This window comes from Salmo salar, chromosome 26, assembly GCF_965601325.2.
Source record: "Salmo salar chromosome 26, fSalSal1, whole genome shotgun sequence".
Classification (NCBI taxonomy): domain Eukaryota; kingdom Metazoa; phylum Chordata; class Actinopteri; order Salmoniformes; family Salmonidae; genus Salmo; species Salmo salar.
Window position 1 is genome coordinate 16,210,474 of NC_138316.1, and position 12,102 is coordinate 16,222,575.

A 12,102-nucleotide genomic window follows, 5' to 3' on the forward strand; every position below is an offset into this window, starting at 1 on the left:
TTCTAACAGACATTTCAGAAATTCATTCACTGACATCAGACCATTCCGCTCGATCCCATGATCGAGCACGGGGCAGTCGATCCCGCTCCCCTACCCGGTCTGAGCCCTCGGACCCCTCCCGACACTCACCACGGCAGATTAGCAACGGCAGGTGAGGAAAACACACACACACACACAGTATATATATTACACAATCATCATGGGACACACAGCTGTCATACATATCACACAGACACCCACAGCGCTGCAACTCAAGCCTCATCATGCTTCATGTTAAAGCCGGTAAGTGGTTGGTTAGTGTTAATCGCCAGCACTTCTAGAGGGCTGTGTATCAATAGATAATGAAGACACAGGATGAATAGAACAGAAAGATGTGCCTCTATAAGCCCAGCAGTCCCATAATGACCTGCTGTAGGGGCCAGAGGAGAGGATATTGATGCTTTTCCACATCGATGTCCCGTCCCCTGCACCCCTCCCTATAGCTCACCATATAGTCTCCCTATATACAGTGTCCATAATAACTCATCACAACCTAAAGGAAACCCCCACCACCAGCCTGGAATGGGCCAGAGCATCAGTCAGTACAATGTTAACTATATATTTGATAAACTGTCTAAATATTAACATGTGCCTCATTTCTTCCATTTTCCCAGTCAATTGAATGTCTTGTGTTTTTCTTTCCTCTGTTGCACAATTTTCTCTTTCCATCTCTTCAGTTGGAGGCTAAAGTAAGTTTGCATGGAAAGCAGTGGAGAGATGCAGTAACCGGCTTTGACAGACATGTAGTAGTGGTGACTGGCTTGCCTGCATAGCTGCCTGCGTAGCTGCCTGAGTAGCTGCCTGCGTAGCTGCCTGAGTAGCTGCCTGCGTAGCTGCCTGCATAGATAGTCGCTAGACAGAAAAGTAGACCAGTAGATGAGGTGCCTTTACAGAGCGAGGCTTGACAGTTCCTCTGACTGACCATGTAGCTGTTGATGCCAGAGGGGCTGGTCTGTTGACGCCAGAGGGGCTGGTCTGTTGACGCCAGAGGGGCTGGTCTGTTGACGCCAGAGGGGCTGGACTGTTGACGCCAGAGGGGCTGGACTGTTGACGCCAGAGGGGCTGGACTGTTGACGCCAGAGGGGCTGGACTGTTGACGCCAGAGGGGCTGGACTGTTGACGCCAGAGGGGCTGGACTGTTGACGCCAGAGGGGCTGGACTGTTGACGCCAGAGGGGCTGGACTGTTGACGCCAGAGGGGCTGGACTGTTGACGCCAGAGGGGCTGGACTGTTGACGCCAGAGGGGCTGGACTGTTGACGCCAGAGGGGCTGGACGGAAGGATAGAGCTGTGGAAGGAAAGGCTGCTGCTGGTTTCTGATCACACGGCCTGCCGTATCACAGCAATTAACCAGGATGGGGATGGATTTCCCAGATGGAGCTCGTGTGTGTCTCTCTCTCTCTCTGTCTCTCTGGCGGAAGGCTGTGAGCCCTGGAGGAGAGGCTCTGTAGAAAAGAAAGCCCTGGATTCAAAACGAAACACAACACAAGTCAAGTGTTCTGCTTCCAAACTTGACCATGTCCTCTATGCCCTCTCCTGGTGTGGCTATTTATGCTGCAGAGCACATGTATGGAGAGTCAGATAACCTACTCATTTGAGATTCTGCAAGCATTGGTTCTGTGTGTTCTTTTTGAATCACAGTGAACAATCCTATTTATTTGACAGAGATCTCACATAGATTTAGCATCCCCTAGCCCCCTGTTGTACCTGTCTTTAGCTCCCTCCTCAGTGCTGCTGTAGTGTTTTGTAGACATCCTGATATGATGGCGTTAATGCAGATAAGCAGCTGTACCATTGATCTGAAATGGGGAAACTGACAGCCGGTTGGTTAGTTGGTACTTCGTAGCGGTACTGATCTCTCCTCAATGCTCTGGGTCTAAACCCCAAGCCCTGTCAGCTCATATGGAATCAGATGAATGGCAAAATTGTGTAATGGCTTTAAAGTCAGTTTGTCATCAGAGGCAGGAATGAATGCCTGGCTAGATAGATACTAGATATCTGGAAAGACCAATTGTTAGTGATTTACAGCTGCCTGTTTGTCACCAAGCCACTTCAGTAACCAACTGCCTTAAATCAGCCCCAATGTAACTGTCAACAACACTGTGGAATAACAATTCTTGTCTCAATGCAGGAACGCAGGGACATTCTTACACAGAATACTCCCACTGTAAGTGTCACAAAAACACCCTGGCAGTTGTTGTTGAGACCATCCTAGAGTTTAGGTTAGTACTTAGATGTAGATCAATAGTACTAAATTGTCTTTTTGTCTTGTTTTTTTCCAGAGTTAGCCTTTAGGTTTGGGGATATTGAATTGGTGTTACTTGTCTTTGTGTACATACACAAGGAGTAACATAATACATGTTGTATTCCTGAACCTTGTGCTTTGTATTGATGAGCCTTGAGCACTTGGTTTGAATGTTGCTAGTCTAGTTCGAAGCCATACTCTGTTTGCGCTTTATGAATGTCAGGCAAGAGGGACTAAATGGTGAGTGTCAGCAGGGATTGGTTATAACCAGACCAGTATGCATGCAGGACTCATCACAGTATGTATTAGCTATGCAGGAGGCCAGGCAGGAATTTGACACACTTCCCACAGAGATTTGCCCCAGAATCAGACGGTTCACATAGTTGAGGTTTTCTCTATAGTTAAATGTTTCTCTTATCCCTGTGAGAAAACATTCCCTAATATGCCATCAGGTTGTCATTGTAACCAAGACTTGACTAGTTTACTTACCTGTATAAATAAGGGTGAAATAAAAAACGCATTTGTGAGAGTACCTCATTGAACTGTGATATAGTGTTACAGTTAGCCACCTGCATTTAGTTTTGTAAGGGATTTTCCTCAAATAACAAAATCTAGCTGTGCAACAGTCCCATTTTAGATGGTTGTTATGACAGTGGTCTGTGGGAATTAAAAAATAAAAGTCTCCCTCTTTTCATGATGCAAAACACATTTTATCACAACATTATTGGGTTGAGATGTCCATTTATACAGTGTAATCTTAGATTGACGCCACAGGAGGAAATAAGAAACAGATTGCAGATTTGTGCTTTGGTCCTTGTGTACTGTTGTGTTTAGAAAAGGAGAGCAGAGAGAGAAAGCTGGGAGGGAGGCAAGGTGAAAGGACAGCAGTACGTAGGAATTTATGTTTAGTTGATGTGTTGCCTGTTAACACCATTCCGCCCATGACAGGGAAGGGAGGGCACGGGAGATTTAGGACAGGGACAAGGGCTGCTGCCAGGACCGGCCAGTAGGCCCTCTCTGACTGACGGACGCATGGACAAATAGACAGACAGCTTTGTTGAAATTCATCCCTTGCAACACAGACTGCTCTGCCTGTACTGCAGCCCTTTTTAATATCTCTTTATTTCAACAGTCCCCAATGCACTCTGAACTAGAAACACAAAATCAGGAGTTTCACTGTTGAATAATTGCAATGGGAGACGTTTGATGGAGTGTTTTCATTTGTTCTCACAAAGACAGGAAATGTAATGTTAGAAAGGCAAGGGTCCCCATTTCACTTTTCAAGCTAATAGGTTTTGGTTTGCTGCTGTTTGAGTCTGATTTTGTCTTTGGGAAGTGAGTGCATGTTATCCTGTTAAAGTCCTGTGTGAGGGAGTGAGTGGGTGTAAGATGGTGGCACAGTCAGGCTGTAGTGTAGCTTACCGCTACATTCCTCCCGTGTAAAAGAAAAAAAAACGGCTGGATGCTGGCTGGAGTGCTGTGCCAGCTTCGGGGTCATGTGACCAGGATGGAATTCGAACCCATTGTTCTAAGAAGCAGCCGAATAGAGCTGCAGAGACGGAGCACGGCATTCACACATCTGAATCTGAACACTCAGTGCCTGGCTGCCGTGAGCTGGAGCTGGGACTGGCTCTGGCTGGTATACAGTGCTGCTGTGGTTTGGCTGGAAGGTTGAGAAGGGAAATGGAATGAATCATTTGTAATGCACACAGCTCTCAATCAAAACATTTTAGAAAAATGTTTGCTTCGGTATGACTGATTTGAGTGTTTCTGGTCTCTGTGTGGTTGTCAGTGATACTGTAGGGTTGAGAGGAGTCTGTAGACCACATAGCTGAAAGCACCTTGAGTCAATGCAGAGGTGAAACCGAGGCCAGCAGAGACTAGGTCTGACCCTATAAACGTGCAGTTCAAATAGTTTGAGTCGAAGACGGCCATCCTCCTTTTTAACTGCTTACTGTTTTGGCCATTCTTTACTCTTCCTAGTGCCTTATCACTCATTCCACGCTGTGATGTCAGTAACACGGCGCACTCATAACAACACACACAGATCTCACGCTCTATCACTGTAGCTGCGTCCCTGGGGTTAAACAACAGGACCTTCTCCAAGCAGCCTGTGGAGGAAGCTCTCTGTGGAGAGGGTGCAGAGGTCGTGCGACATTGTTTTGTCTCCTATACTTAAAAAAAAAATTTGACTCTGGGTTCATCCATCCATCTTTCTATTCTCTCTTCATAATTGCAACCATTCTTCATCTCACAGGGTAGGCCTACAAAGGAAATAATGAACAAACCTAAAATAAATAATCAACTGTTTCTTTTTCTAGCCACAGAAGTCGAGATGAGGAGAGGATTTCCAAGCCCGGGGTGATGTCGACTCCTGTTAAAGGTTCCCAGGAGGCCCTAATCCAGGCCATCAGTGACCAGCCACTGGCCAGAGAGGACAAACTGCCCCCGCTGCCAGGTTAGTCAGGGCCCCTGCTGCCTCCACAGCTGCCTCCACCTGTCTAACTGCCTGAACCAAAACAGGCCTTGACACTCCTCTGTACTGTGCCTATCCCTCTCTGCTTCCCTCTGTCCTCTGCCCTGGATTGGAATGTACTCTGTTCTCCTTGTCCCACATCAGTAAAGCCCAGTCCATAGTACTCTAGTCCATTCCTCTAGTGCAGCCTTTCTTAAAGTATGGGTCGTCACTGACATGTTAATGGTGGGTCGTGACATGTCAGAGTAAAATAATATGTGTATGTATTTATTTATTTATTTATTTTGGTTAGGAACTCAGTCGGGGTCTCAACTTACTGTTGAGAGTTAGAATAGTAGGTGCAATTTTGAAATTTGGTTGTGCATCAGCAATTTTTCTCTTGTGATGTCAGTCACTGACCATCACTCAATTAGCCATGTCAGCTAACAATTTTTTTTTATTGCTAAGTTAGTATAGCCAGCTATCTACAGTAAACTTGTAGTAATCAGGAACCAGAGGAGGCTACTGGGAGGAGCTATAGGAGGACAGGCTCATTGTAATGGCTGGAATGGAATAAATGGAACAGTACCAAACATATGGGAACCACATGTTTGATGCCATTCCAGACATTACAGTGAGTCAGTCCTCCTGTTGTTCCTCCCACCAGCCTCCACTGTCATAAACGAATACCGACCAGGGGCCCTGACCTCCAGGGGGCCCCTATTGATTTTGTTAGTCACTCTCATTCAAAGATCATATTAACATGGCAGAAGTCATGGCAAAATAATAGAATTGCATGAAATGAGCTTTAAAACTTCAAATAATTCTCTATACCCCATGGCAAAAAAATGTGTAGAATTGCAGGAAATTCTGTTTAAAACAATTTTTCTCTCCACCGTGAAGAGGGGGGCCACTAAAGACCACATACCATGTTGTGTATACCTGCTCATCGAACATCTCATTGCAAAATCATTTTTACGTGCTTCAGTACTCGGCGGTCACGTTTTGTGAGCTTTTGGGGCCTACCACTTCGTGGCTGAGCTGTTGTTGCTCCTAGATGTTTCCACTTCACAATAACAGCACTTAAAGGTGGCATCCTGTGACGGTGCCACGTTGAAAATCACGGAGTTCCTCAGTAAAGCCATTCTACTGCAACGGCTGTGGCTGAAATAGCCGAATCCACTAATTTGAAGGGGTGTCCACATGTACTTTTGTATGTATAGTGTATTTTGCCCGTGAGGTCGGGGGGACCTTCAAACCAAATCTTGCTTAGGGCCCTGAAAGAGGACATGATTTCATGAGCTTGTGTTCCAGGAAAACACTGAGTTTCTCGAGCCCTGCTCTAGTGTTACGTAATGTTGACCCATTCCTATCCCGTAGTTATTTAACGCTAACTCAGATAGTCATCTGTACATTCACATTCCTCTACCAGGTTAGTGTGTTTACATGTGTGTGTGTGATCATACTATCAGTATGTGACAGAAGTGTGTGTGTGTGTTGGTCCTGTAGAACCAAAGCCAGTGTATGCCCAGCCTGGCCAGCCTGATGTGGACCTTCCAGTCAGCCCCTCTGATGCCCCAGTGCCCAGCGCTGGTCATGATGACAGCATCCTCAGGTAATCCTCAGTCCTCCTGTTAAAGCCATGTTATTATTACCATGTATGTCAGTACCATGTTATTTGCTGAAATGTAATAGCTCCCTGTAGAACAGTAGTATCTAAACGTCTGTGTATGATGCCCACTCCCCATGCAGGCCGAGTATGAAGCTGGTGAAGTTTAAGAAGGGGGAGAGTGTCGGCCTGAGGCTGGCCGGAGGGAACGACGTGGGCATCTTTGTAGCCGGAGTCCTGGAGGACAGCCCAGCTGCCAAGGAAGGTCTGGAGGAAGGAGACCAGATTCTCAGGGTAAGAAGTCCATCTCATACAGTAGTACCTGCTTTACACGTTTTATTATTATTAGCTGTTGGGTATGTTTCATCACTTTATGATTGTCACATTTTTGTCAACAAGGCCATTGTAAAGTTTTGTCTTTTGAAAGTGCGCAGGATAAGTGGTTTGTTCTTTTCCACAGTAGATAGTGTTGAAGGGTATGTTCTGTTCTGTACTGGCTGGAGAACATCTGCTGTAGTTCTGGTAACGTTCTCATCGCTGCCCACGCTTAGTTGGAAACACTTTGTGAAACTATGTGATCCACTAGCCGGTGGATCAACAATGACCTCTACTGTGTGGTCACTGGTCATAGTGATGTGAGATAGAAAATGGTAATTGCGGTGAATCGGTCTGAGGTCAACGCCTGGCTCTTCTCTTCTCTGTCTTTCCTTTGTTTACTCTGAACCACACAATAGAGGTCGTTGTTGTTGTTCTTAGGCCCTGTCTGAAGTATTGTGGATGGAAGTCCCCTCTGATATCAGAGTTGGATTCATTTAATCATGTTTATCACTAGCCACACATTTTAACAAAACACATCATGCTTTGTGTTCCTCCCACACCACAGTATGGGTCAAGGTGGGGAGGACTAACTCCTCCTCTTTGCTAGCCTCCTTCCCTGCTGTACAAACACATCTCTAGGCTCTGTGCTATTCCCTATGAGTAGGCTTCCAGGATTGTGTCCCAAATGGCACCCTATTCACTATATAGTGCACTGCGTTTGACCTCTTTACTATGTAGGGAAAGGTAGTGCACTATAGATTATAGGGTTCCGTTTCAGACACAACCCAGGATGTTGTTTTCCACCCCTGGGCAGTGAGCCTGTTGAGATAAAGACTTGAAGTCTCCTTTCTGAGGAGGATAAAGGTTATTCTCTATGATTCAACCCCATGTGTTCCTGGTTCAAACGCTGGCTCTGCAGCAGGGTAAATAAACGTGATATTGTGCTGGGGACCGCAGGGCGTTGAGGTGGGGAAGTAGACTGGCCTGGACCCTGGAGAACTGAAAGTCTCTGTTCTTCTCTCTCCCTCCTCTCTGTAGGTAAACAACGTAGACTTTGCTAACATCATCCGAGAAGAGGCTGTGCTGTTCCTCCTAGACCTTCCCAGGGGTGAAGAGGTCACCATTCTGGCCCAGAAGAAGAAGGATGGTGAGTAACATGGGGAAAACAGATGTCAGATAAATTAACGTTGCGATCTTGACAGGGTCTGAGAGTGTATAGGTTTGAGTTTGCACAGAAACACACATTTTAAGTTAACCTGGTTACATGTGAACTTTACACACGCTTTCAATTGTATACCTGAACATTTCTCCCTACTTAACCTCTATGGGCTAGGTGGGACGCAGGCGTCCCACCCGTGGTGCACTCCATCAACAGCAGGTGCATTTCAAGAGCGGTAAATTTGAATCCAAATAAATGTCAAAATTCAAATTTTTCAAACATACAACTATTTTACACCCTTTGAAAGATCTCCTTAATCTAACCACGTTTTACGATTTCAAAAAGGTTTTACGGCGAAAGCATAAATTTAGAGTATGTTAGGACAGTACATTTACAAGAGTTGTGTGTAATGTTTTGTCAATTCAAAGACAGGGTCACCAAAACCATAAAACCAGCTAAAATGATGCACTAACCTTTTACAATCTCCATCAGATGACACTCCTAGGACATTATGTTAGACAATGCATGCATTTTTAGTTCTATCAAGTTCATATTTATATTCAAAAACAGCGTTTTACTATGGCATTGATGTTGAGGAAATCGTTTCCCTCCAATAACCGGCAGTCAAGTCAGCATCACTAATTAAAATTAGAAAACATTGGTAAAATATTATATTGTCCTTTAAAGAATTATAGATTTACATCTCTTGAACGCAATCAACTTGCCAGATTTAAAAATAACCTTACTGGGAAATCACACTTTGCAATAATCTGAGCACTGCGCCCAGAAAAATACGCGTTGCGATACAGACTAGTCGTCATGTTGGGGAGATCTAAAATCGAAAATACTATGTAAATAATCCATTACCTTTGATTCTCTTCATCAGATGTCACTTCCAGGTATCACAGGTCCATAACGAATGTAGTTTTGTTCAAAAAAGCTCATCATTTATGTCCAAAAATCTCCGTCTTGTTAGCACATGATCTAAGCCCGCCGGACTTCACTTCATGAACGAGGGGAAAAAATATATTTACGTTCGTTCAAACATGTCAAACGTTGTATAGCATAAATCATTAGGGCCTTTTTTAACCAGAACATGAATAATATTCAAGGTGGACGAATGCATACTCTTTTATAACGTATTGGAACGAGGGTACCCAACATGAACTCGCGCGCCAGGTGTCTAATGGGCCATCATCGTTCCATGGCTCTTGTTCGGTCAGATCTCCCTCCAGAAGACTCAAAACACTTTGTAAAGGCTGGTGACATCTAGTGGAAGCAATAGGAAGTGCCAAAATATTCCTCAGCCCCTGTGTTTTTCAATGGCATAGGCTTAAAGGTAATTCAACACATCAGGTATCCACTTCCTGTCAGAAAATGTCTCAGGGTTTTGCCTGCCAAATGAGTTCTGTTATACTCACAGACACCATTCAAACAGTTTTAGAAACTTTAGAGTGTTTTCTATTCATATATAATAAGTATATGCATATTCTAGTTACTGGGTAGGATTAGTAACCAGATTAAATCGGGTAATTTTTTTTTATCCAGCCGTGCAAATACTGCCCCCTAGCCCTAACAGGTTAATTTGTTATTCTACCATTTTCCCTCAATTCCAGTTTACCGTCGGATAGTGGAGTCAGATGTGGGCGACTCGTTCTACATCCGGACCCACTTTGAGTATGAGAAGGAGTCTCCGTACGGCCTGAGCTTCAACAAGGGAGAGGTGTTCCGTGTAGTGGACACCCTCTACAACGGCAAGCTGGGCTCCTGGCTCGCCATACGCATTGGCAAGAACCACCAGGAGGTGGAGAGAGGCATCATCCCCAACAAGAACAGGTAGAATACAGTAGAGAGACGTCATCCCCAGCAAGAACAGGTAGAATACAGTAGAGAGACATCATCCCCAGCAAGAACAGGTAGAATACAGTAGAGAGACATCATCCCCAACAAGAACAGGTAGAATACAGTAGAGAGGCATCATCCCCAGCAAGAACAGGTAGAATACAGTAGAGAGACATCATCCCCAGCAAGAACAGGTAGAATACAGTAGAGAGGCATCATCCCCAACAAGAACAGGTAGAATACAGTAGAGAGACGTCATCCACAACAAGAACAGGTAGAATACAGTAGAGAGACATCATCCCCAACAAGAACAGGTAGAATACAGTAGAGAGACATCATCCCCAACAAGAACAGGTAGAATACAGTAGAGGGATGTCATCCCCAGCAAGAACAGGTAGAATACAGTAGAGGGATGTCATCCCCAACAAGAACAGGTAGAATACAGTAGAGGGATGTCATCCCCAACAAGAACAGGTAGAATACAGTAGAGAGACATCATCCCCAACAAGAACAGGTAGAATACAGTAGAGAGACATCATCCCCAACAAGAACAGGTAGAATACAGTAGAGACATCATCCCCAACAAGAACAGGTAGAATACAGTAGAGAGACGTCATCCCCAACAAGAACAGGTAGAATACAGTAGAGAGACATCATCCCCAACAAGAACAGGTAGAATACAGTAGAGAGACATCATCCCCAACAAGAACAGGTAGAATACAGTAGAGAGACGTCATCCACAACAAGAACAGGTAGAATACAGTAGAGAGACATCATCCCCAACAAGAACAGGTAGAATACAGTAGAGAGACATCATCCCCAACAAGAACAGGTAGAATACAGTAGAGAGACATCATCCCCAACAAGAACAGTTAGAGTAGAGTTACAGTCGAGTTCAGCAGAGCCTACTCTGTGGAGAGGAGAGGGTAAGGTAGCTAGAGGGGGGAGGGGGTCGACAGCATTAGTCAAATAAGACACCAGCAGCCTTGCTGTCGGTGTAGAGATGGTAAACAACAACCCTAACATAAGGTGATGAACTAGGCTGTGTAAAGTAGGCCACATTAACATCACCCCTAGTCTCAGTTACACGGGTGACAACTGTTCTAGTGAGAAGGCATTTGCACTATGAGTCTCCTACCCTCACAGGACTATCTATTCATAATGAAACAGCAGACTGACAGAGTCCCTGTTGGAGTCTAGGCCTGGCCTGACCTACAGCCCCTGGCTATGTTTAGAGAGCGAGAGATTCCACACCATGGGGCAGACAGGGGAACCTCACAGTGCTCCCAACATACCAGCGTGACACAGATATTTATCACAAGCATACATTAACGTAACCATTATACGCGGTGCACCGGGGCTACTCTGCCACGTTGTGTCCCTGGCCATGCCTGTGTCCTCTTCAGTCAAATGTTTACTGAATTCTAGGTTCTATTAAGGTATAGAAGTATTAAACAATAGAATAGTGGTAACAGGGCTGTAAATGACACATTGGATAACTTCACTAATTAAAAATAAACTGAGGACATGTTGGCAGTTTCCATTGAAATCCAATCGTTCAATCCATTGCCTGTTGCCTGACACCTCTCCAATCCCCCTCCCACAGGGCAGAGCAGTTGTCCAGTGTGCAGTACACCCTCCCCAAAACGCCAGGGGGCGACAGGGCTGACTTCTGGAGGTTCCGTGGTCTGCGGACCTCCAAGAGGAACCTGAGGAAGAGCAGAGAGGACCTGTCTGCCCAGCCGGTCCAGACCAAGTTCCCTGCCTATGAGAGGGTGGTGCTGAGAGAGGGTAGGTTTTCTCCAGAGCAGGGTCCATGGATACATCACAATACATAAACTAGCTTACCACTGAGAATGCTTTCCCAGTACATTGTTTCATTCTTAAAGGTATGCTAGTGTGGACATTGGAATGCAGCCATGTGTTTGCCTACAAATTCGGCCTTGAGAGGCGTTGATACTGTCAAATATTGTTGTTGTTTTGTGTCTTCTGTTATCCAGCTGGGTTCCTGAGGCCTGTGGTGATCTTTGGGTCCATCGCAGACGTGGCAAGAGAGAAGCTGGCCAGAGAGGAGCCTGACCTGTTTGAGCTTGCCAGTGAGTAGCCTTTAGCTAGCCATTAGTAGCCATCTCACTGTCTGTCTCAGCCATGTCTCCCCCACACACACACACACACACACACACACACACACACACACACACACACACACACACACACACACACAGCTGGAGTAACACAGTACTTAGAGCAGCTCTGTGTTAGAGACTAGAGGGCGCCCTCATCTGCCTACTCCAGGTCCACTTGAGGGAATAGCTAGCATCTTTAGCATTTAGTGTTCATTCTAACACCCTAAACAGTATTGAATTTCAATTTTCCTAAGTGCACTACTCCAAAATCCACATGTAAAATAATTCCAGCCCTGGACGTATTTTGCGT

At 45.3% G+C, this 12,102-nt stretch overlaps 1 protein-coding gene across 15 annotated transcripts in view; it reads left to right on the forward strand.

Annotated features, from left to right (window-relative positions):
* Positions 1–12,102, forward strand: part of tjp1a (tight junction protein 1a) — a 185,345-nt gene that overhangs the window by 144,022 nt on the left and 29,221 nt on the right. For all 15 annotated transcript variants that reach the window (XM_082969451.1, XM_014175455.3, XM_082969445.1 and 12 more), the window contains 8 exons: positions 10–151; positions 4,605–4,741; positions 6,248–6,353; positions 6,491–6,641; positions 7,704–7,812; positions 9,441–9,660; positions 11,273–11,457; positions 11,667–11,762. In XM_082969451.1, coding sequence (XP_082825577.1) covers positions 10–151; positions 4,605–4,741; positions 6,248–6,353; positions 6,491–6,641; positions 7,704–7,812; positions 9,441–9,660; positions 11,273–11,457; positions 11,667–11,762 — 1,146 coding nt within the window. The remainder of the gene's footprint in view (positions 1–9; positions 152–4,604; positions 4,742–6,247; positions 6,354–6,490; positions 6,642–7,703; positions 7,813–9,440; positions 9,661–11,272; positions 11,458–11,666; positions 11,763–12,102) is intronic.